The sequence below is a fragment of the Siniperca chuatsi genome, linkage group LG9 (assembly GCF_020085105.1).
Source record: "Siniperca chuatsi isolate FFG_IHB_CAS linkage group LG9, ASM2008510v1, whole genome shotgun sequence".
Classification (NCBI taxonomy): Eukaryota; Metazoa; Chordata; class Actinopteri; order Centrarchiformes; family Sinipercidae; genus Siniperca; species Siniperca chuatsi.
In genome coordinates this window covers 781,534-807,025 of record NC_058050.1, presented here as the reverse complement: position 1 = coordinate 807,025, position 25,492 = coordinate 781,534, and the positions used below count along the sequence as shown (strand labels likewise).

The following is a 25,492-nucleotide window of genomic DNA, read 5'->3' as shown; positions in this document are numbered from 1 at the left end:
CTTTAACGGTCTGTGTACTCACGAGTTTCCACAGGGGACGTAGGAGCCGTTGGTCAGCTGACCACAGTTTCCATATTTGTTTCCCTGTTTGTTGACTGACGAGAAACAGACGGCTGGAGCGCTGGTTGCATCTGAGACAGACAGACAGACAGACACACAGGTGAACTGGTTTTAGACCAGAACTGGCTTTGGGTCAGTGTGAACTGATTAATCAGAGCTGCTTAACAAATCGGGCTTGGTGTAAACTGGTTTAGGCTCAGCATAAACTTACTGGACCAGTATAAACTGGTTTAGGATATGTATGTAATAATTGAACTAGTATAAATTGGTCTTGGCTCGGTGTAAACAGTTTTTTGGCACACTATTAAAAGGGTTTTAGCTCGATATATGGTCCAGTGTAAACAGGTTTTTTGCTCAATATAAACAGCTCAGTATAAACTGGTTTTGGTTCTGTATTAACTGCTGAGTATAAACACGTTTTGACTCAGTATAAACTAGTCTTAGTTCCATATAACCGGGTTTAGGTCCATTGTAAACTCGTTACGGTTCAGTATAAACTAACAGGACCAGTATGAACTAGTTTAAGAGCAGTGTAAACTGGTTTAGCCTACGTATAAACTGCTTTCTGTTCCGTAGAAAATGGTTTAGGCTCAGCATAAACTGGTTTTAGCTGTAGTTGGACCAGTATAAACTGGTGTCTTACTGGGTCCCCACAGCATCTGGCACTGTGTGTCAATGCTGGCGCAGACTCCTCCGTAGCAGTAGGAGGCGCTGTCCTCGCAGGGCTCTCCGTTCTGCAGGAAGACGTTGGGGGGGCAGTGAGGGGAGGAGCCTGTGCAGAACTCTGGGAGGTCACACTCTCCGAGCGGCTCGCGACACACCAAACCTGCCGCCCGCAACTGAGGAAGGGGGTTGCATTTAAACAGAGTTTGACAGAAACATTAACATCACGTGTCCGAGTGTGTCGGGTCAGGCTGACCTTGCAGTCGTGGCAGCAGATGCCGTCAGACGAGCACTGAGCTCCAGGAACCAGCTGACAGGTGGAGGCGTTACAGCAGGGGTCCTCACACTCCTGACCAATCAGAGCACAGCAACACATCAACAGGACGAACAACACGTAAGACGCCTCTCATACAGAAGAAACATGTGTGACCTGTCTCCACAAGGAACCTGATTGGACAGTTTTGTTTTATATTGTTACTGCAGACAACACAAAGTTGCTTAAAAATAACTCAGTGTTGTTATTTCTACTAATGCCTGAAAAAACAGTAGCTTATAGGCAATCAGACAGCAGGCAGACAGGTAGACAGGTATACAGGTGAGTACCTCCCGCAGGCCGCAGTCACACTCCTCTCCTCTCTCCACGTACAGGTTTCCACAGCGAGGTCCTCCCAGCAGACGGTCCGGCTGCGGTACGTTGAACAGACACATACCGCCGCCGTGCAGCAGGCTGACGGACAGATCTGCAGCGCTGCAGCTGCTGAACTGCTGACCGGGCATGAACCTGAGGGTCAGAGGTCACAGGTATTAAGAGAGCTGAATACGGCAGCCCACGGTACTGCAACTAAAACAGCAGAGGTGGAAGAAGTATTCAGATCCTTTACTTAAATAAAAGTACCAATACCAGAATGTAAAAATACTTTATTACAAGTAAAAGTCCTGCATTCTGCTTAAGTGAAAGTACTGAAGTATCATCAGCAAAATGTAGTTAAAGTATCAACGGAAAAGTACTGGTTCTCCAGTAAAACGTCTCCTGTGACTGATTCTGATTCTTTCTGACATTAGATTGTTAATACTGAAGCATCAACGTTAGAGCAGCATTTTACTGTTGTAGCTGCTCGAGGTGGAGCTAGTTTTAACTACTTTATATGCAGTTAGCTAGTTTTAGCTGCTTTACATACAGTTAGCTAGTTTTAACATACAGTTAGTTAGTTTTAACCGCTTTATACACAGTTAGCTAGTTTTAACTGCTTTATATACAGTTAGCTAGTTTTAACATACAGTTAGTTTTAACTGCTTTATATACAGTTAGCTAGTTTTAACATACAGTTAGCTAGTTTTAACTGCTTTATATACAGTTAGCTAGTTTTAACTGCTTTATATACAGTTAGCTAGTTTTAACTACAGTTAGTTAGTTTTATCTGCTTTATATACAGTTAGCTAGTTTTAACTACTTTATATACAGCTAGCTAGTTTTAACTACTTTATATACAGTTAGCTAGTTTTAACTGCTTTATATACAGTTGTTAGCTAGTTTTAACTGCTTTATATACAGTTAGCTAGTTTTAACTGCTTTATGTACAGTTAGCTAGTTTTAACTGCTTTATATACAGTTAGCTAGTTTTAACTGCTTTATATACAGTTGTTAGCTAGTTTTAACTGCTTTATATACAGTTAGCTAGTTTTAACCGCTTTATACACAGTTAGCTAGTTTTAACTGCTTTATATACAGTTGTTAGCTAGTTTTAACTGCTTTATATACAGTTAGCTAGTTTTAACTGCTTTATGTACAGTTAGCTAGTTTTAACTGCTTTATATACAGTTAGCTAGTTTTAACAGCTTTATATACAGTTAGCTAGTTTTAACTACAGTTAGTTTTATCTGCTTTATATACAGTTAGTTAGTTTTAACTGCTTTATACACAGTTAGCTAGTTTTAACTGCTTTATATACAGTTGTTAGCTAGATTTAACTGCTTTATATACAGTTAGCTAGTTTTAACTGCTTTATGTACAGTTAGCTAGTTTTAACTGCTTTATATACAGTTAGCTAGTTTTAACAGCTTTATATACAGTTAGCTAGTTTTAACTACAGTTAGTTTTATCTGCTTTATATACAGTTAGCTAGTTTTAACTACTTTATATACAGCTAGCTAGTTTTAACTACTTTATATACAGCTAGCTAGTTTTAACTGCTTTATATAGTTAGCTAGTTTTAACTACAGTTAGTTAGTTTTAACTGCTTTATGTACAGTTAGCTAGTTTTAACTACAGTTAGTTAGTTTTAACTACTTTATATACAGTTAGCTAGTTTTAACTACTTTATACACAGTTAGCTAGTTTTAACTGTTTTATATACAGTTAGCTAGTTTTAACTACAGTTAGTTAGTTTTAACTGCTTTATATACAGTTAGCTAGTTTTAACTACAGTTAGTTTTAACTGCTTTATATACAGTTAGCTAGTTTTAACTACTTTACATACAGTTAGCTAGTTTTAACATACAGTTAGTTAGTTTTAACCGCTTTATACACAGTTAGCTAGTTTTAACTGCTTTATATACAGTTAGCTAGTTTTAACATACAGTTAGTTTTAACTGCTTTATATACAGTTAGCTAGTTTTAACATACAGTTAGTTTTAACTGCTTTATATACAGTTAGTTAGTTTTAACCGCTTTATATACAGTTAGCTAGTTTTAACTGCTTTATATACAGTTAGCTAGTTTTAACTGCTTTATGTACAGTTAGCTAGTTTTAACAGCTTTATATACAGTTAGCTAGTTTTAACTACTTTATATACAGTTAGCTAGTTTTGTCTACAGTTAGTTAGTTTTATCTGCTTTATATACAGTTAGTTAGTTTTAACTACTTTATATACAGCTAGCTAGTTTTAACTGCTTTATATAGTTAGCTAGTTTTAACTACAGTTAGTTAGTTTTAACTGCTTTATATAGTTAGCTAGTTTTAACTACAGTTAGTTAGTTTTAACTGCTTTATGTACAGTTAGCTAGTTTTAACTACTTTATACACAGTTAGCTAGTTTTAACTGTTTTATATACAGTTAGCTAGTTTTAACTACAGTTAGTTAGTTTTAACTGCTTTATATACAGTTAGCTAGTTTTAACTACTTTATATACAGTTAGCTAGTTTTAACTACAGTTAGTTAGTTTTAACTGCTTTATATACAGTTAGCTAGTTTTAACTACTTTATATACAGTTAGCTAGTTTTAACTGCTTTATACACAGTTAGCTAGTTTTAACTGCTTTATGTACAGTTAGCTAGTTTTAACTACTTTATATACAGTCAGCTAGTTTTAACTACTTTATACACAGTTAGCTAGTTTTAACTGTTTTATATACAGTTAGCTAGTTTTAACTACAGTTAGCTAGTTTTAACTGCTTTATATAGTTAGCTAGTTTTAACTACAGTTAGTTAGTTTTAACTGCTTTATGTACAGTTAGCTAGTTTTAACTACAGTTAGTTAGTTTTAACTACTTTATATACAGTTAGCTAGTTTTAACTACTTTATACACAGTTAGCTAGTTTTAACTGTTTTATATACAGTTAGCTAGTTTTAACTACAGTTAGTTAGTTTTAACTGCTTTATATACAGTTAGCTAGTTTTAACTACAGTTAGTTAGTTTTAACTGCTTTATATACAGTTAGCTAGTTTTAACATACAGTAAGTTAGTTTTAACCGCTTTATACACAGTTAGCTAGTTTTAACTGCTTTATATACAGTTAGCTAGTTTTAACATACAGTTAGTTTTAACTGCTTTATATACAGTTAGTTAGTTTTAACCGCTTTATATACAGTTAGCTAGTTTTAACTGCTTTATATACAGTTAGCTAGTTTTAACTGCTTTATGTACAGTTAGCTAGTTTTAACTGCTTTATATACAGTTAGCTAGTTTTAACAGCTTTATATACAGTTAGCTAGTTTTAACTACAGTTAGTTTTAACTGCTTTATATACAGTTAGCTAGTTTGAACTACTTTATATACAGTTAGCTAGTTTTAACTACAGTTAGTTAGTTTTATCTGCTTTATATACAGTTAGTTAGTTTTAACTACTTTATATACAGCTAGCTAGTTTTAACTGCTTTATATAGTTAGCTAGTTTTAACTACAGTTAGTTAGTTTTAACTGCTTTATGTACAGTTAGCTAGTTTTAACTACTTTATACACAGTTAGCTAGTTTTAACTGTTTTATATACAGTTAGCTAGTTTTAACTACAGTTAGTTAGTTTTAACTGCTTTATATACAGTTAGCTAGTTTTAACTACTTTATATACAGTTAGCTAGTTTTAACTACAGTTAGTTAGTTTTAACTGCTTTATATACAGTTAGCTAGTTTTAACTACTTTATATACAGTTAGCTAGTTTTAACTGCTTTATACACAGTTAGCTAGTTTTAACTGCTTTATGTACAGTTAGCTAGTTTTAACTACTTTATATACAGTCAGCTAGTTTTAACTACTTTATACACAGTTAGCTAGTTTTAACTGTTTTATATACAGTTAGCTAGTTTTAACTACAGTTAGTTAGTTTTAACTGCTTTATATACAATTAGCTAGTTTTAACTACTTTATATACAGTTAGCTAGTTTTAACTACAGTTAGTTTTATCTGCTTTATATACAGTTAGCTAGTTTTAACTACTTTATATACAGCTAGCTAGTTTTAACTACTTTATATACAGTCAGCTAGTTTTAACTGCTTTATATACATTTAGCTAGTTTAGTCCAGTGGTTCCCAACCTAGGGGTTGGCCCCTCCAAAGGGTCACCAGATAAATCTGAAGGGTCGTGAGATGAGAGACACTAAAACATGTGACAAGGGGCCCCAAGTAGACTTTCTGTAAAAGGGTCACAAGACAGAAAGGTTGGAAACCAGTGGTTTAATCTTGAACAATGCATTTTATAAGCTTATTATATTTGTTTTGTATATAAAATCTTATCTGGAAAGCAATTAGTTACTACAGCTAGCTGTACAGGAGACGGTAAAATGACCTACAAAGATGAGACTGTTTGCGACTTTGTAAAAAGCAGATGTGTTACTCCACAACCACTGAACAAATCTGAGGACTCAGCTGCTGCAACCCAAGTGAGGCAGTCGACTTCTCACCACACTCATCCTCGGGGGTGACAGAAGCTCATGAATTTATATAACTCATGGAATTACATGTTAGTTCGAACTTGTTCAAACTTGACTCTCTGATGAAGTGACAGCCGGTGCCGTACCCGGTGACTACGTTAAATATTCTGGTACTGACCCGGTTGAGGGTTCCATGATGCATCCTCCGAGCCGCGGTTCGTTCTGACAGGAGCAGCGGCGCTCGGCGGTGTCGTGACTCATCCCCAAGTTGTGACCGAGTTCATGAGCTACAGTGGAGGCGACGCCCAACACACTGACCAGGTGGTCCTGAGAGAGAGACAGGTTTTTAGACTGGCTCACTTCCTGGTTTCAGTTCATTTCTATGGAAATCACCTCGTAGAGACTTGAAGAATTTAAAAGAGTTGTGAAGTGGGATGTATGTTTATCACATTCTGTTTTCCCATTTAAACATTTTCTCAAATGATCTGAATGTTTATATTCTGACCACCAGTTTGAATTATTTACACTTTGTTTCTGACAAATCAGGGTTTTTCTGTCAGTTTGGTGGACGGCTCTAAATACTACAGTACCCATGAACCTCAGCTGCCGTTGCCATGGAGAAGAAGCCAGTCAGATGTGTGAATCAGAGCTGAAGCCATTTTAAAATGCTTCTTCACTTCAGGTGTAAACAAAATGTGGCGTCATAGTTGCTGAATTCCCCCCCCAAATTCAGTTTTGTCAACACTGTAATCTGTACCGGAGCACGTAGCAGGATTTTAAGCTCTGTGACTGGATGTTAATTAGTGAAATGCACCTTGGGAGTTGTAGGTGACTTCTCTCAGGCTCTCACAGGCTTCTTGTACCTTTGACTATTTATCAAAGAACCAGTTGTTCATCTTTAGTTCAGCGGGAGAGTTTCATGCTGATGCAAACTGTAAAAGTGCTCCAACACCAACACTGTCTCCGGGAAAAATTAATGGGAACTCAAAATACCTCCTCGCACTTCTCAGCTCTATAAACAGAAGAAAGCTCGATTAATGCGACCGGTTCCCCTGCACACTGAATATTGTACATGGAGACAATGACAGTAACTTCTACTGGATTTAAACCCACGACATCGCACTACACAGTCTCCGCCTCGGCTGTTTCCTGGCTATGAAACAAAGCAGCGTCCGCTCACCACGTTGACTCCACCCGACCGGTCTCTGGAGCACATGGACGACTGAGACGCCATCCCCACTGTGGTGCCATCAAAAGAACCCCCCCTGCAAAATAACAATGAACCTGTGACATCATAATCAATCACAATCCAAAGCTTTTATTCCGTTAAACGCCGCTGTCCTCCTACATGACGAGCTGGGCGTTGTCGTGGCGAAGGCGCGGCAGCAGCTCTCTGGTCCTCCACTCCAGGAAGTTGTTGAGGGTGTCGGTGGGACTCTTCTCCACCCGGATCTTATCGCGGTCGCTCCAGATCTCCAGACCGGTCAGCGCTACCCGGACGTTCAGAGGACGGTAGAACTGAAACAGACAGAAGGGAGACGGCTCGGTTCTTCTTCTACAGCAGATTCACACGGTTCACGGTTACAGGGAGGTCAGAGGTCGCGGCTCTCACCCAGTCCACCTGGTTGGCCACGTCCAGCATGCGGTAGATGATGGTCTTATTGTTCTTCTGGTAATTCAGAAACTGCGAAAAACACAAACGTTTAAATTCAAATACACAGCGAGTCATTAAGAGGCGATGCCAGTTATGCAGTTTCTGTCATTTAGTTGATTTTGAATTAAATGAACTGCCGCCATCTTGTGTCAAAAAGACATTACTGCAGAAAAACACTAAGCAAAGCAAAGACAAACATTTCCTAGTTCCAGTAACACAAGTGACTCAGATATTCTCTGTTTTCCATCACAGTAAACTGAACATCTTTGGATTTGGACTGTTGGACAAAACGAGATATTTTTTTTTGCTGTTTTACGATTAAAGGTGAACTCCAGTGATTTTCCACATCAGTGTGTCTCCAGGTGTTGGGGAGTTCTACTGCAGATGTTTTAAAAGCAGTATAAAGCCTTTAGTGTCTCAGAGGGAGCTGATAAATGTCCTCAAGTGATGTCACCTGAGTCAGCGTCGGTTGGGGCTGGAGGCTACGTGTTGTGCTGGTGTGGAGCTAGCTCTGCAGCCCGCTGCTCCTCTCTGCTGCAGGCTACGTTAGCTGCTACTAGCATGACGCTCCACGACCAGGTTTTGACAAAGGAGAATAATGTGTGGAACAATAGAAGGTTATATCTCTGGTTCTGCTGTTTCTATTTGGATCCTTTTATTTTTTTTTAAACACTCCATCATGAGTCTGACAGGTTTTATAGGAGTGTAATGATAAATCAGTGGAAAACTCTTTCAATCAATTAATTAAGAAAAGAATCAGCAGATTAATCAATAATGAAAACACACTGACCTCCTGGTTATCGACCACCAGCACCAGCTCGATGTATTTGGTCTCAGACAGGATGTCTCTCTTCCTCTGCAGGCGGAGCAAAAAACAACTGTCATGGCAACACGTTACCTGACAGCAGCCGCTGCCCCGACCACCACTGCAGGAAGACTAACTACACAACTCATCTTCGACACGACACGACGCAAAGTGGACGACCTGCTGGTCCCGTCAGTATTTTCCCCACAGTAAATCCCCATTGTCATCTTTTATTTTAATGATCTCCTCAATGTTACAACTTTATTTTAACTTTTTGTTAGAGAAATCCGGTTCTGTCTGTCTGTTTGGTGGGCGGCTCTAAATACTACAATACCCATGAGCCTCAGCTGCTGTTGCTATGGAGAAGAAGCCAGTCAGAAAACTGAGCCTGAATCTGAAAGTGAACTGATTTAAAGGTGGGGTCAGCGATTCTACTCCAATACACGTCTTTTTGTTAATTCCTCGCGGTCCGCTAGCTGTGCGTTCAGTGTGAGCGCTGAAAACCCTCCGGTGTTCGTACTCAGCCCCGGCTCTGTGAACGGGAAACACAGAGAGGCTCGGACCGAGCCGCACAGCACTGTTCAGCCACGATGTGTGCGTCAGGTGACATTAAACGACCTGCCCGCAAACATTCAGCTGACTCTCTAGTTTAAGATCTGCTGCTGTTGTGATGTTAGCTGTAGCAGCAGGAGAGTTGTGAGCGTCGCTGTCTGGAGCTGCTGTGCTGCTCTGGGAAACCGTCTCGTCCTCTCTGGCTGTTAGCTTAGCAGCAGCAGCTGTAGCGACAGTCTGCTAACCCACAACCTAGCTAAGCTAACCTGAAACCTAGCTAAGCTAACCCACAGCCTGGCTAAGCTAACCTGAAACCTAGCTAACATTAGTGACATAGCGTTGTTCGCTCTGTATCGCGGTGTTTGTCGTGTATTGGATTCCTCCAGTATCACGTACTCCACCTTTAAACCGCAGATTGTAAAATCAGTTTTCTCGACAGTGTGATCTTTAACTTTAGCTCACAGCAGAATGTGAAGCTCTGTGATTGGCCGTGTGTTTGCTGGTGAAATGCACCCTGGGTATTAGTTGTAGCTGATCTCTCTCTTCAGTTTTTGTACCTCTGACTTTTTAACAAAGAAGCAGACATTTTCTAACCCAGCTGCTGACCGTTTGTCCCGATGGGGGAGTTTCTGCCTCACCCTGTGCGTGTGAGTGGAGCTGTGGATGGGGGGGACAGCGGCGTGAGAAACCCCGCAGCCTCCAGCACCGTCGCCCTCCAGAGGGCTGGTGGAGAACAGCAGGTGGACTCCTCCATCTTCATCTCTTCCTCCTCCTCCTCCGCTCCCTCCACTCCCATCTCCTCCACTCTCCCCTCCTCCCTCCTCCTCCTCCTCCCCCCCCTGGTGGCGGCGGTGGTCGTCCTCCTCGGGCTGCAGCTCAAAGCTCAGGGTGGAGTTAATGGCGATGACGCCGCTGCAGGAGGAAACACAGGAAGTTTCACTTGTTATCTGCAGATGATCAATCGGGCTGATTGATCCTGTTCTTGTTTTTTTTAATAATGTGGGGAGGGAAAGGCAGCGAAGCCCCCTGAGCAGATTCAAACCGGTGACAGAGGTACATTTATCTTTCTATCCACAGCGTCCATCGTGTGTTCCCGTCAGGTTTCAGATCCAACCACAGAAGAGAAATCAGCGACCTTCAGTTGTTCATTGTGTCGGCTATTTCTAGATTTTGTCTGAGGGACGTGTTTTCGTGGCGGGGCAACGACCAGCTCCAGCAGCGCTCCGACCGCTCGGTATTTACCCGAACTTTAAACTCTCTTTGCCCGTCGGTGTGGTGTTTTCAGAATCAGAAATACTGTATTCATCCCAGAGGGGAAAGTCTTTCGCTACAACAGCTCACTGTCACGTCATATATATATAAAAAATACACTATAATACAGGTCAGATACATTAAGTACCAGGTGTTTTGATGCCCAGCGCGGAGCGCACGGTGCTCAGGTGAGAGGAGATGAACAAACAGGTGGGAGGTTCATTCAAATGAGGCAGCGCAAAGAGAGTTGATGGTATTTGGGTGGAAAATGTGTTTTAGACGTCTCAGAGCCACGTCCGTCCGCTGCAGCACACTAAAGCCTTGGATCGAGTGCGCAAAAAAATAACAGAATAATGCTTAAAACGTAAATAAACCATTTTAATGAAACAGCCAGCGGATGTGTTTGAATCGGCATTAAAAAAAACAAACTTTTAATGTAGATTATTCCTGAACGTGTTGGGTCAAAGTGTCACTAATAAAAGCTTCATTCACACGATCGTCTCATACAGTCTGTTTCTGAAACTTGTGACACTGAACTTTTTGTTTTTTATGATCTCAGTTTGCTCTCAATAATCCAAACTGGTGAATAATCTGTTCTGTGCTGATCTGGTGGACAGAGGTTTCTGTGTACCGAGTCTCTGACCTGAAAACCACAAACTGGACCGGGTTCTGTTCACGTGAGCTGATAAATAAGCCCATTAATCCTCCCGTGGCCTACACACATTGTGCGCCGCAGGGGTCAGAGGTCAATCACATTGATCCGGATCAGTTTAACCTGCAGAGGAACGCTGATGTCGTCGCTCACGTTTTCCGCTGAGATCAGCCCAGAAACACAAAGACCTGAAACACAGTAAGTCCTGGACTCTGTGCGACCCGGATTGGAGGTTTTTAGGTTTAAGAGATTTTGCTTCTTATTTTCCTTCACTGTTGTCGGAGGAGAAAATGCTTTTCTGTGCATATGCAGGAAGTGTTAGAGCGCAGGGAGCTGTCAGTGATCGGCCTGTAAATATTCAGCTTTTATTTATTCACACGAGGGCAGCAGAGCTGTCCCGTCCTCCAGCGAACGCTGAGGACGGGACAGGCTGCTGTCTCTGAGTTCTCATCCTGTCAGACTGTTTCAGAGTAAATATTCTGAAGCAAACACTGAACACAACCCGACAACAAGGCGTGTTGTCTCTCAGGTAAAACCCTTTGGCATTCCAAACTAGGGCTTCTTTAAAAGTTTATCCAATTAGAGCGTTTTACAAATTCACAACTGAAGGACGGCGCGGTACGTTTACAGAAATTAAAAAACAAATAATTTCTGCTAAAAACCCTTAAAGGCACAATGTCAGATACATATGCCATATTTTCATACGCTTGTCTTCTGATGAGTCTGTGCAGGAACGAGATCTGTGGTTTGACAGAGTAAACACACTTTCAGGAGTGTGCACAAACAACTTCCTGTACTTTTTCACAGAACATTTGTTTTATACCTCATTTTAAAAATGATTCAATAATTCACAAAAAGCAAAGATGGAAGAGGAATGTGTGAAAAAGTTTGGGTAGCAAATGTTTTCTTCAGTTCATCAACTTGCGACACATAAGATGTATTTTGCGGCCCCTGTAGGGGTCCGGTCCACAGGTTGGGCACCACTGGGCTAAAACCTGAGTCTCAGTTCAGATACCAAAACAAAACTTGTTCCATAATTTGCATCATGAAACATCAAAGCTCTTTTTTCCTTTACAGGAAGTAAACCGTGTGATCGGCTGTAGTGACATTTAAAGTAACCAATCACAGAGAAGAGTTAGAGGAGACAGGAAGTTGTCTTGTAACAATATCTTCTATGACACTTGACCTAATTTACTGCACTTTTATTAATAGAAAACAGTTTCTTCTTGAACATTTTTTTAAATTATTATTATTTTATATTGCTATTTTGTGTCCGGTTATCCCGTAGCAACCAACTTATCAGTAAAATGAAATGAGCGTGTCTGGATTCTTTTGTGACCTGACGGTGAAACTTCTCGAACGAGTTTGATTTAGTTTGAACTTAAACAGTCGTGGAAGAACAAAACGTTTAGTCTGATTAGTCTGAGTGTCTGTGGAGGCGACTGACCGGAGTCCGGAGCAGGTGCTCAGAGCCACTCTGGACTGAGGGAAGCCTCGGACGCTGCCGTGGTAATAACAGTGAGTCTGCACACAAACACACACACACAAACACCCGTCACAGCTGGAAAACACAACAGAGACGGTCTGAGGACAGACGGCGGTGCGTTCGCTGACTCACCACGGGGTCGGCCCTCACGGACACTCCGGTGCCGTTGGGCAGGTAGTAGAAGACGTTGGGCGGTTTGGGCAGCAGGTCACTGCGGAGAGACGACACATCAGATCGCACTCTTTACGTTCACGTTGTGTTTAATGTCGCACTGTGAATCAGACTCACTGGTTCTTCTCCAGGTCCAGCAGGAAGAGGCGTCCTCCCACCTGCAGTCCACACTGCAGCCTGTCGGGGTGACCGTCCTAACAGCACACAGGAAGAACAGTCCCTTTATTCACGAAGTGATTAAACTCTCAGAGGACGAAAGAAAGAAAGATGGAGGACCTAGGAAGGACTCTAGAAAACTTGGGATGGACACAAAAGCATCTTAAGGCTACGATGATCATAAAATCCGTCGTACGAACCTTCTTAAGCTTGTTTCCCAAAAACCCCCGAAGACACGAGTGACTCCTCCAGGAGGAACCGGTGTCTTCCGGTTTTTATTGGTTCTGTCAATCAACACTGATGTTCTTTGTTAAGTGAAGTTGAAAATAAAAGTAAACTGACACACAAATGAATTCAACAACTGACCTGCTCTCCGTCTTCTTGACAGAAGACTGTTTACTGCACATTGAGCTTCATTTTCATACCGAACAACTGCAAGTATAAAACATTTATTTGTGTCGTCCACAAAACTTCCACCGTGTGATGGATTTTAATATACAGACAGCTAAGAAGCTGCGTTCAGGTACGCGTCTCCCTGAGGAGAAAGGACTGTCGTGTGATTTAGGTGAGACAGAAGTCCATTTCATTGTTCATTACATGGTGATTTAAGGGGCAACACTTTTTAATGATGTTCTCCTGGATGAATGAGTTGTGTTTTAAGAAGGAAACAGTTTAGTTTCAGCTTTTATTTCTAGAGTTTGGGACAGAAGACAAAGTCCTGTTCATGTCTGACTAAAGTTACTGCAACAGTACTGTTTTGGTGTCTTAAGCTCCATTCAGACTGCGCTTCTGTCTGCAGGGGAGGGGGGCTGATTTTAACATCACCTGCTCTGATCAGTGATTTTAATCCCGTCCAAAGCTTGTATGTGGGTCATTCATTCCATTGTTAGCCCGTATTAGTTTCCATTTAGTCAAACTGTCCCGTCAGAGCAGCCGAACCAGCAGTCAGCAGCTCCTGTCTGCAGTGGACCCGTGGACGGACAGACAGCTGTCTCTGGATCACTGTGAGACTGAAGGAAACTTAGAAACAGCAGGATTCTCAGGCAGGTTCTGCAGCCGCTTTCTTCTCTGGCGTCTCAGCTGGTTTCTGGAGGTTTATTCTGGACGGACGTCAGAGACGATGACGTCCTCTGGACGTGCGAGTCGCACCGAACGATTCGATGTGTGTTTATGACGCGATGTTTGACTCAAATCCACCTCCTGCAGTATCTTTGCCCCCCCTCCCCCCCGTGGAGGCTTTAGTCTCTGTCCTGTCATGACGTTCATGCGTCTGGTCCACGTGAGCGCGTGTATGTGCACGACTCTCTATATAAAACAACATTATTCTCGCGGGTCACCTGGCGCAGGACTCTACTAGTACGGTTCGATGATCCGTCTGTTTCCACCGTTTTTATTTTATCCATGTCACTTCCCTTTTCTAGTTCTTTGGGGTGTGTGTGTGTGTGTGTGTGTGTGTGTGTGTGTGTGGGGGGCTAAGTACATCCGTTATCCAATCAGTGTGTTTTCCTGCCTGTTAATGGAGTTGCTCTTTGAGGAGGAGACACTTCCTGTCCAACGCCTCCTCGCTTTCTCCTCTCAGCTCCGCAGGAAGTCGAGGTGTGTGTGTGTGTGTGTGTGTGTGTGTGTGTGTGTGTGTGTTTCAAACAATAGACGAGCGTTTCTCTCAGGTTACAACAGTTTTCTTTTACACAGAACCAATCAGTGGACGTCAAACGTCAGCTGATACCTGGATAGCCGTGTACTTCCTCCGCCACCGCTGAAGTGGTTCTGAGAGGTTTTTATGGACGTTTGGACCGTTTCCATGCGAGTCCGGTCTACACATGCAAACAGGCAGTTCAGAGACGTAAAGAGTTCAAACTCAGCAGAGTCAGACATCTTCAGATCATTTAAAGTGATCAGTTTAACTTCATCTCCCTACATGAAGGTTTTCCACGCTGTAAGGGACGCAAGGCCGCTGGTGTAAAACCACATCCCTTCATTTTACTGACTCTTTTATTCAATTTTATTCTAAAATATATCGAGTCCAGAAAACATCAGAATCAGTCTTTGAAACCACACGATGTGTGACTGTGTGTGTAGGTGTTGAACCTGTCTGAGGACGCGACCTGCAGGGTCAGTGTTTGACAATGAAAAGAGAGATTTTGGGTGGAGCGTTCCTCTAAAAAATGAGCAGAATTCCCCTCCGAGGCGTGTTTGTTTTCTCCACCCTCTCCGTACTTTGTACTGTGGTGGGGTCAAGTTATTGTGCAGCAGGATGGAGGAAGGGGTGGGGGGGTGTTTGGTGGCTGAGTCATGTTCAGGTCAGCTGGGTGGGTCCGACTGTGGTACAATAGCACAGCTTCTACCTCGAACACACGACACGCAGGAAGCCGATTCTCCTGAAGCCGACAGACCGCCGGATATCTGAACGCGTTCAGGGGCAGAGAGCTGGACTTCAGAGGTCAGGTGTTCAAAACTCTGTAGACGAACTAATAAAACTGTGTTCACGCGCAAAGACGCTGAACCTCCAGCCTCATTTCACCGGCTCAGTGAGACAGAAACACATCGACGCTTCAGTCTGCTCCACCGTCATTAGACCTGTCGGCGAGGAGGAGGAGGAGGAGGAGGAGGAGGAGGAGGAGGAGGAGAAGAGCAGCTCCACCGACTGTTATTAACAACACTCGTCCATCACGTGGAAACCGCCGTCAGCCGTCGCCTCGGTCACCGTTATTAAACGTCAGGAGGACGACCGATGGTTCGTCAATAGAGCTCCTTTTGGATCAGATGAAAGGATCGTTAACAGGGAAATAAATGAAAAGAAAGATTCAGTTCATCCCTCGTTTTCCAGACGGCTGCGTAGACGGACAGATAAAAACACAGTCGGCGAGATCTGCTGAAGAAACAGCGTTTTACCGCAAAGTCGCGTCAGAGGTGCACAACCGAGCGCGATGATGTCACTGCGCCGGCCATAAACCGGGTTTGAGCCTCATCTGATACCGAGAGCGGCGGCTGTTCTTCCGTGCTGCTTTTTGTTGTAAATGTACTTGACAGACGAACGCGATGGCTGCGTTTGAAGGAGAAAACGGTCAAACTGCAGGAATTCATTTCCTTGTAGCTTTGATCGGCGCCCATGTAGGCTGCCAGGCCACCGTTTTACAACATGTTTCCTCCAAACGGGCTTTGGTTAGGTGGGCGTGTCAGAGGTGTTACCCAATCAGCAGCGACGTGTACGTAAACACCGCCGTATTAAAAAGGCAGTGCGCTTGCGTACGCGGCGCTACGCTTCGACGGGGCTGAACGTGGCCCAGGTAGAGTTCATCTAGAGGAAACGGCTAATCGGTCGGTCGAAGAGGAGGCAGAACATCAGTCGTTCTTTGGTTGACTTCAGCTCTAGTGTGAGGCGACACATTCTTCTTTTATAAATGTGCAGTTTATAAATACGCGTGTACGTTCAGGTGTTTCTGTGCAGGTCCGTTTGGTCTTTAGGGACGACGATCCAGATCCTGGATCCGAACCAAACACCGGCCGCTCAGCGCAGCGCAGCGAGGAGGCGTTCACAGACCTGAACACTGTGCAGACTAAACAACCGCTGAGTAAGCAAACAGTTACTCGGTTAATTGATTAGTTGTCTGGCAGAAAAAATTCCAAACTTTCACCAGTTGGAGCTTCTAACTTGTGAGGACTTTCAGTTTTCTATCTCAGTAAACTGAATCTCTTTGGGTTTTGGACTGTTGGTCGAACAAAACAAGACGTTTGAAGACGTTTTCTCACATTTTATGGACCAAAAAATGAATCGAACGAATATTCGGGCGGCGGACCTGCTGTCGTTGCTGTTGCTGAGCGTCACAGTGGCGTCTTACAGTTCAGTAACTCGTGTCGCTGACTTCATCTGGATTCAAACCAGCAACGCTCCAGTCCGACAGCGACCATCTGACTCTGACCGACCAATCGGGAGTCAGACGTGTCGCCGGCCATGATCTGACTAAGCTAACTGTCGTGCAGCAGTTGCAGCACAAAGCAGGAAAGAGCGTAAAAGAAAGCTGCCTTTCTTGAGTTAGTTTCGTTCGTGTGAAGCTTCGTGTCGCTCTGATGTCTCCATGTTTTCATCACGCCTCCCTCCACTCTCTCTCTTTTACCCCTCGCTGTGTTTTGCAGCCTCTCTCGCCCACTCTCACCATCTGTTAGCAGCCTCTCCCCCCTCCTCCTCCCCTCTCTACATGTTGTTCCCTCTCTCTCTCTCTCTCTGTGCGGTGAGGTCATGTCTCTCGCCCAGTCTCCAGATGATGTCAGAGCTGCAGAAACTCAGGGCGAGGCTCAGAGCCACAACAGAGGAGTCCGTTACTCCTGCTAACAGCGAGGCCTGTGGTTTCTACAGCAGAGCTCCGACACCGTCACCATCCGTCACCATCCGTCACCATCAGACCAGCGCGGCGTTTGAGAAGCTTGTCTAACCGCTTCCGATTCTGTGTGCGTTAAAACGACCGTTAGACGAAACGTGAAGTTAGTCGCGGTGTTGAGCAGGACTGCGTGAAAGACGCCAGCAGTAAGCAACAACAGCTGCGGTGCTTTGAGCTAAATGCTAACATGCTGGTGTTTAGCAGGTACACTGCTGACCGTGTCCACCATCTTAGTTTAGCAGCTGTGGCCTGGTGGAAGAGCGGGTCGACGGTTCAATCCCCAGCCCACATGTCGAAGTGTCCCTGGGCAAGACACTGAACCCCAAACTGCTCCGTGTGTGCGTGTGTTAGCATGCTAACATTAGCTAGTTAGCAGTAAACACAGAGTGCAGCTGAGGCTGATGGGAGCGTCAGCAGCTCTGCAGGTGTTTGGTCAGAAACCAAAGTGTCGGACGCGTTAACATGTCGACCTGATGGTGGCGCTAGATGGAAAGTCAGAGGATCAGCAGAGTTATTACAGTTCATCCTGAGGGGAGCGTGAACGATGAAGCACGTCTCATCGCAGTCCAGCAGCTGATTTAACATCATATCGCAGTTCTGCTACACAACACGAACATTTTAGAGACGAATCAATTCTTCTTCTTCTCCTCTCGGCCGTTCCCTTTCAGGGGTCGCCACAGCGAATCATGTGCCTCCATCTAACCCTGTCCTCTGCGTCCTCTTCACTCGCACCAGTGAACTCCATGAAATCCTGATCAGATTAATTGATAATGACAATAACTGTTAGTCGCAGCTCTAAATAAATCCATGAGTTTGAAGGTTTATCAGGTTTATAATACTCATGTTGTCCTCCGTCTTCACCATCAGTTTTCTAAACTGTAGAAAAACGGCGTTCGTGTTACAAAGTCGTCCACCGGGAGCGCGAGCGCAGTGCGTGCCTTTTTCTTACCGTGTTGTCTGACTGAAATCAATAAGGAGACTCCAGCATCAGCTGAGAGGTTTCTTTCATAGTTTATCTCACTGAATTGACAGAAATTAAACACATGCTGAGTTTCTCTCACTGCGACAAACGTCTTGTAACGAGGCGGGGGGCTGCCTGCCGCTCGGCGCCCGGAAGTACATTTAAAAATAGATTAACTGTTAACCTCTTCCACTCCACCCCTCCCCACCATAGACCCATTTTAGTCTTTTTTAGGGGGGGGGACAGGGGATCTTTAGGGGGAGATAGCGGGTCGACAGTTTATGCCACAGAGAGTAGAAGCGGTGTACATCATCTGAAGCGGCTCAGGGCGCAGAACATTATGATGGAAGTGTGTGACGGCCATTCCCACGCTCAGTTATGTCTCATAAGGTGTTGCAGCAGTTACAGATGTGGTGTAATATTTAACCATTTTTGATCACTCGAAAATCACAAATCCCTCCGCAGTACCACATTAATACACCGAGACCTTCAGGGACACCGTAGAAAAACTCATGCTGCGATTTGGCGTCAAAAACACAATTTTTCGGCGATTGGACGGCGAGCTCTTCTGTTGTGGAAATTGCTCAGAAACCCCCTTACTGTGAACACGCCTGGGGAAGCCGTACGTGCTCTGAGGGCCCCGGGGCTCTGGCTCGTGTTTGTGAAGTTTCAGGAGGCTGGGATTATCCTCGAGGTCGCGGTGAGGTCAAGTTTCAAAAAAAGAGTCTCACTACGATGAAACGGCTAACATCAGCACACATGAATACAACCGGGCTCACTGGATCCACAAGAGTCTCAGCTTTCCTGTCATACCCAGTTCATGCAGGTCCAAGACTGTTTAGGGGCCCCAGTATGCAGAAATATAGGAGACAACACATTTATACTGCATGCAAAAACCTGCATGGGATTAGCGTCTGTACAGGGGAGGCCCGTGGGCCCCCACAGAACCCGCTTTGATCCAGAGATCTTGAGGCGAGAGGTCAAGGGACCCCTTTGAAAATGGCCACGCCAAATTCGGAGCGTTATTTAGCCCCCTTCCCGACAAGCTAGCATGGCTGGTACCGGCGGATGCCTTAGGTCGTCTAGTTTAAAACTGCGGCCGCTGAACCTCAAGAGGTCGTTACTGTCACTGGAGAGGAGCGCTGAGCTGCTCAGATTCTTTCTGCGACGGTGACGATATTTAGTCTGGCGGCTTTGGTCCGACTCTCCACATCACACCTCGTTTCCTCCCGGCTGGGTGGAGTGGGTGGATGGGTGCGGGGGGATTTCTACAGGAAATGATCTCAGAGCTTCTGTCAGCTGCACAGGAAGTGTCCGTCCTCTAACACCCCTCCTCCTCCTCCTCCTGTGGTCAGATCTCAGTGTTCCTGCAGGAAGCTCCTGGTGAAAACTTCCTCTCTCTTATTACACTGAAACACGTGACTGTTAATGAACGAAGGCGGCGACACACAGCGGAGGATAAAGACTTCCTGTCCCTCCTTCAGACTGCAAGCTGTTCCTCATTTCCTAATAAAGAGTTTCAGTTGTCGGCCTTTGTGACAGAAACACGCTGCTGAGGTTTTCTGGACGGGACAGTAAAGTCTGAAACATCCAGCAGTCGTGTTCAGTGAACAGAGAAAAGCCAAACGTGTGTTTGAGGTCACACACTTATACGCCAGTTCCCACAGAAACTACAATATGAAATATAAGTAAAGACTTCTATAAGCTCACGCGGACCTCAGAGCAGCGTTTCTACAGAGGTCTGCAGGTGAGACGATGAGGAGGAGATTAAATATCAGGCGAGAGACGCGACTTTGTGATAAAACGCTGTTTCTTCAGCAGATCTCGCCGACTGTGTTTTAGCCCCGTCGAAGCGTAGCGCCGCGTACGCAAGCGCACTGCCTTTTTAATACGGCGGTGTTTACGCACACGTCGCTGCTGATTGGTTAACACCTCTGACACGCCCACCTAACCAAAGCCCGTTTGGAGGAAACATGTTGTAAAACGGTGGCCTGGCAGCCTACATGGGCGCCGATCAAAGCTACAAGGAAATGAATTCCTGCAGTTTGACCGTTTTCTCCTTCAAACGCAGCCATCGCGTTCGTCTGTCAAGTACATTTACAACAAAAAGCAGCACGGAAGAACAGCCGCCGCTCTCGGTATCAGATGAGGCTCAAACCCGGTTTATGGCCGGCGCAGTGACATCATCGCGCTCGGTTGTGCACCTCTGACGCGACTTTGCGGTAAAACGCTGTTTCTTCAGCAGATCTCGCCGACTGTGTTTTTATCTGTCCGCTCACGCAGCCGTCTGGAAAACGAGGGATGAACTGAATCTTTCTTTTCATTTATTTCCCTGTTAACGATCCTTTCATCTGATCCAAAAGGAGCTCTATTGACGAACCATCGGTCGTCCTCCTGACGTTTAATAACGGTGACCGAGGCGACGGCTGACGGCGGTTTCCACGTGATGGACGAGTGTTGTTAATAACAGTCGGTGGAGCTGCTCTTCTCCTCCTCCTCCTCCTCCTCCTCCTCGCCGACAGGTCTAATGACGGTGGAGCAGACGGAAGCGTCGATGTGTTTGAGCTCGTTTCTCCGTCCACTTCTGTCTCAGCGTCTCGAGGTTCAGCGAGTGAGATTTAACAAACAAACACGCGGCTTTATGAATCTGAATATTTCTTTTATTAGTTCATCTACAGAGAGTTTTGTATGTGAAGCGACGGACAATAAAGTTTACTCCACTAAACGTCCGGTCGCCGGACCGGTCCAGGATCCGCTCGCTGTGCTGCTGCAGCTTCACTGACGGCACAACAACTACAACTCCCACGAGGCTTTGGCACAGGCAGGCTGTCAACACACCGCAAAATACCTCCATCAGGTAACCATGGTAACAGGCGGGGTGGGGGGCAACCTCTGCTTTGGTTTTGTGACCAGTTTGATAGAACCCAGACCGAGCTCAGGACCAGCACACCAGTAATAAACCCCAGCGTGACGACATCGTCGCCGGTCTAAACCCCTGACCTGCCGGAGATATGAGGCTTTCGTGTCTCTGACCTGTAGAGCTTCAGACAGGCTCCGCCTCTGTCCGTCCACCACGACGAAGGGGCGGGTTTTCTCCAGCAGGGGGCGTCGCCGTCTGTCCACACCTGAGCACAAACAACAGATACGCTGGGTAAACTGGGAACGCAGGGACCCAGAGCGATGCGATCTATGAGCCGATATCAGCGGATTGCAGGTGTATTTCAGTATCGGTGCGCCTGTCAGCTGAGCAGTGACAGCCATTACAGAGTTTGTCCACCAGAGAGCGCTGACAGGCTGATTTACACTGTAAAATGCTACACGCAGCATGTATGTTAGTCACAAATTATAAAAACAAATCTAAGGGATAACCAACGTCACTGCCAAGAGACAAGATTTAAGACTTTTAATAACGTCTAAGCACTTTTTTTGAGGCTTTTTCAAATCCTGCAGATAGCCGTTATCAGAGTATTGAGTTACGTTACTTTTGTTTATGCTAACGTCACTTTTTTCATGCTAACGTTACTTTTTCATGCTAACGTCACTTTTTTCATGCAACGTTACTTTTTCATGCTAACGTCACTTTTTTCATTCTAACGTTACTTTTGTTTATGCTAACGTTACTTTTTTCATTCTAACGTTACTTTTTTCATTCTAACGTTACTTTTTCATGCTAACATCACTTTTTTCATTCTAACGTTACTTTTTCATGCTAACGTTACTTTTTTCATTCTAACGTTACTTTTTTCATTCTAACGTTACTTTTTCATGCTAACATCACTTTTTTCATTCTAACGTTACTTTTTCATGCTAACGTTACTTTTTTCATTCTAACGGTACTTTTTTCATTCTAACGTTACTTTTTCATGCTAACATCACTTTTTTCATTCTAACGTTACTTTTTTCATTCTAACGTTACTTTTTTCATTCTAACGTTACTTTTTTCATGCTAACGTCTTTTTACTTTCTATCAAATTTTATTATTTCTAAACACAGAAAAATATATAAGCTATCGTGACGATTGATATCCTTGATTGCTTATAAACAGGAAACCTGTCTGTTTTCCTCTGTTTTAGTTAGGGCTGCAACTAACCATTAATCTGTTGATTATTTTCTTGATTAATCGATTGGTTGTTGAAAAATGTCGATCAGTGTTTCCTAAAGTCCGAGACGACGTCCCCAAATGTCTTGTTTTGTCCACAACCCAAAGACATTCAGTTTACGGTCACAGAGGAGTAAAGAAACCAGAAAATATTCACGTTTACGAAGCTGGAATCAGAGAATATTGACTTTAAATTACTCAAAGCGACTAATCGATTATCAAAATAGTTGCTGATTAATTTGATAGTTGATAACTAATTGATTAATTGTTGCAGCTCTAGTTTTAGTGAAGTATAATCTTCATTCACATTCTGTGTTGTGAACTATTAAGACAGATGAAGACCTTCAGTGTCACTGTGAGTCAATGAATCAAATCAATAAAAATAATCCGAACAGTTTCAGGCAGTTAGCTGAGAGGCTAATAGTGTCAGATTAGTTACCCTGGCAACAGGCAAAGCGATCAGGTCAAAGGTCACACAGGCCCTACTGCGCTGTGATTGGCTAGTGCTCCTTACTTCAAATTTAATTTAGTGTTTTCTCTTTATGTATGTTGACCCCCTGGCACGTTTTGTTATTTATTTATTTCCTATTATTTTTCTGTTTGCCGTTTTATTTACCTATGTGTGTTGAAATCGAATTGTTATTGATTATTTCTGCCACTGTATTTTTTAATTTTGCCTTTATTTATTTAACCAGATTTAACCAGACCAGTTCTGGTTTAAACGGAGTCAAACAAGACTTTAAAACACAGATGCAGCAAGAAAACCACATCAGGCCAAATTAAGACAACAGTGTTCAGAGACGGAGGGAAACGGAATGAAGCGCAGCATCTTCGCATCGTTAAGTGAATTTAAATAAAGACACAGAACTTTATCTGTCACCAGACTACGCTCATTTTTTGATGAATTATAGCTTTAATAATTTACGTTCATACACAGTAATATCTGTGAATTAACGGCACCACTACGTCAGTTAACGTTAATGGTTACCTGTCACGGTTGCGGTCAGACCGTCGGTGCCGTCCGTCTGTCCGTCCGGGGGCAGAGCCCCTCCGTCCGGGGGTGCGTTCAGGGACCGGGCAGCGGTGAACGCAGCGCGGCCGCTGAGCAGCAGCAGCAGCAGCGGCAGCAGCAGCGCGGCGGCTCCGCTCATCCTCTCTGCGTCACCGGCCACCGGCAACAGGTTGCTGCTGTGTGTGTGTGTGTGTGTGTGTGTGTGTGTGTGTGTGAGGCAACCCTGTCCCGTTCCCGTTCCCGTTACCTCACCGTGTCGGAGCGCCGGGAGAGGCCACAGCGAAACTCCATGGTGCTTCTTTTCCCGGTAACATCCGCAGAAACAAGCGGGTCAAGAGCTGCTGCTGTACCGGACCACCGGCGGGAAAGTGACCGTTAACGTAGCGGGTGCTCCGGACCGAACCGTAATCTACGCAGCTCTGGCGAAAACAGTCTCTGGCGGCAAAAACTACCGTTAACTACGGGCGGAATGCGTCGGTTTATCTCGGTCGTGTTCGCCGGGACACCGGACAGTTCGGCTTATCCGCCCTGAGAGGCCTGAGAGCGGCTCATTACCGGAGGACACCGGACCGCCCGCGTTTATACCGAGAGCTAACGAATACAACATCTAGCCGCGTTAAGCTAACCCGAGTTAGCGCGAGACATACCGGAAGTACCGTGACTCAGGCTTCAAAATAAAAGCCAGCGAACGCGCGTCACTATCAAACAAATAAATAGTTGTATTTGTAGTTTTTACACCTGACTAACTGACTCCAAGCAACTTATTTAATAATTTAAAGCAGCTATTAATGAAGGAGAATATCTCATTTTGGCATTAAGATCCCCCCCCCTTTAGTTTCAGTGTTTATTAAGAGGTTCAATATCTTTTTAAGGTGAAGCAAAAATGAAAAAACAAATAAAGCAAAATAAAGCTATAATGAAATCCATTTTTATTTACATTCCAAAGTCATTATTAACGACAACTAAACACCTTTAACTGTCAGACTCCAAGTGAAGGCCACCTTCATTTAAATACGAATACATTTAATGGGTCTTTTCACGAGTCAAGTACATTTTTATTTCTACAAAACCACAAACTCGCCTCAAGCGGCTGTTACAGCCTGTACAGCACACCCTCGATCCTCAGCCCCTCACAAGAATAACCCTTTAATAACATGTGCAAACCTGCAGAAAGTCAGTCGGTCCGGCAGGATACGGATCTTTACTGTCTGACTTTATGAATCAATACATTTCATTTAATGGAGAAATTACTGTGAAGACATATAGAAGATAACTGACTGAACATGCACAGCCTCATGCTGACTCATCTGACAGTAACTGTGAATATTTATTCAAACGGAAACGTGACTAACTCTGAGTCTCATTTTCCTCCATTTTAGTCTGAAAGCTGCCAATTTAACCTCGTGAACCAGCTGTTTAGTATAACTGTATATTGTGTAATCCGGACATTACAACACAGAGCCCGAGAAGTGCCCACCGGCTCAGAGGGTAAGAAGAAGGAGGAGAGGCACGTCCAGAGTGCTCTCTCAGCCTGTGGTTATCCTACTTGGGCTCTCAACAAAGTTAGAAGAGCCAAGAGCCATGTACTGTATATTACGTGTTGGTGTCGTGCACCTTCACTGCATGTTAACGTGCGGTTCTCACTGCAGTCGCTGTGTTTCCGGCTGCAGCGACAAACTCGGTTCACAAAAAGGATTTTATTTTGAAAACAAAATAAACGGATGCAGTTTTTACACACACGCGCACACACACACACACACACACACACACACACACACACACTCTCACACACACACACACACACACACTCACACACACACACACACACACACACACACACACACACACACACACACACACACACACACACACACACACACACACACACACACACACACACACACACACACACACACACACACACACACACACACACACACACACACACACACACACACACACACACACACACACACACACACACACACACACACACACACACACACACACACACACACACACACACACACACACACACACACACACACACACACACACACACACACACACACACACACACTCTCACACACACACTCACACACACACACACACACACACACACACACACACACACACACACACACACACACACACACACACACACACACACACACACACACACACACACACACACACACACACACACACTCTCACACACGCTCACACACACACACACACACACACACACACTCACACACGCTCACACACACACACACACACACACACACACTCACACACACTCTCACACACACACACACACACACTCACACACACACACACACACACACTCACACACACACACACACACACTCACACACACACACACACACACACTCACACACACACACACACACACACACACACACACAGGGTATTTCTAGGTGGATTTAACCCCTTTCTGTCAGCTCAGGTCTTTTCACACATTTATTGTTTCTTGTATTAAAGT

General features: G+C 44.2%; 1 protein-coding gene across 12 annotated transcripts in view; it reads right to left on the bottom strand.

Moving 5' to 3' along the window:
- adam15 (ADAM metallopeptidase domain 15) overlaps positions 1-23,629 on the bottom strand; it is a 37,318-nt gene extending 13,689 nt beyond the window's left edge. For 6 of the 12 annotated variants that reach the window (XM_044206798.1, XM_044206801.1, XM_044206805.1 and 3 more), the window contains exons 1-15: positions 22,963-23,629; positions 20,909-21,000; positions 12,500-12,576; positions 12,344-12,422; positions 12,173-12,249; positions 9,461-9,734; positions 8,256-8,321; positions 7,424-7,495; positions 7,160-7,329; positions 6,992-7,076; positions 5,990-6,138; positions 1,327-1,504; positions 980-1,072; positions 704-899; positions 23-131 (exon numbers count right to left, since the gene is read on the bottom strand). In XM_044206798.1, coding sequence (XP_044062733.1) covers positions 23-131; positions 704-899; positions 980-1,072; positions 1,327-1,504; positions 5,990-6,138; positions 6,992-7,076; positions 7,160-7,329; positions 7,424-7,495; positions 8,256-8,321; positions 9,461-9,734; positions 12,173-12,249; positions 12,344-12,422; positions 12,500-12,576; positions 20,909-21,000; positions 22,963-23,125 — 1,880 coding nt within the window. In that variant the 5' untranslated portion in view covers positions 23,126-23,629. The remainder of the gene's footprint in view (positions 1-22; positions 132-703; positions 900-979; positions 1,073-1,326; positions 1,505-5,989; positions 6,139-6,991; positions 7,077-7,159; positions 7,330-7,423; positions 7,496-8,255; positions 8,322-9,460; positions 9,735-12,172; positions 12,250-12,343; positions 12,423-12,499; positions 12,577-20,908; positions 21,001-22,962) is intronic. The other 6 variants (XM_044206799.1, XM_044206803.1, XM_044206804.1 and 3 more) reach the window with 2 other exon arrangements.
- Positions 23,630-25,492: the final 1,863 nt, after the last annotated feature.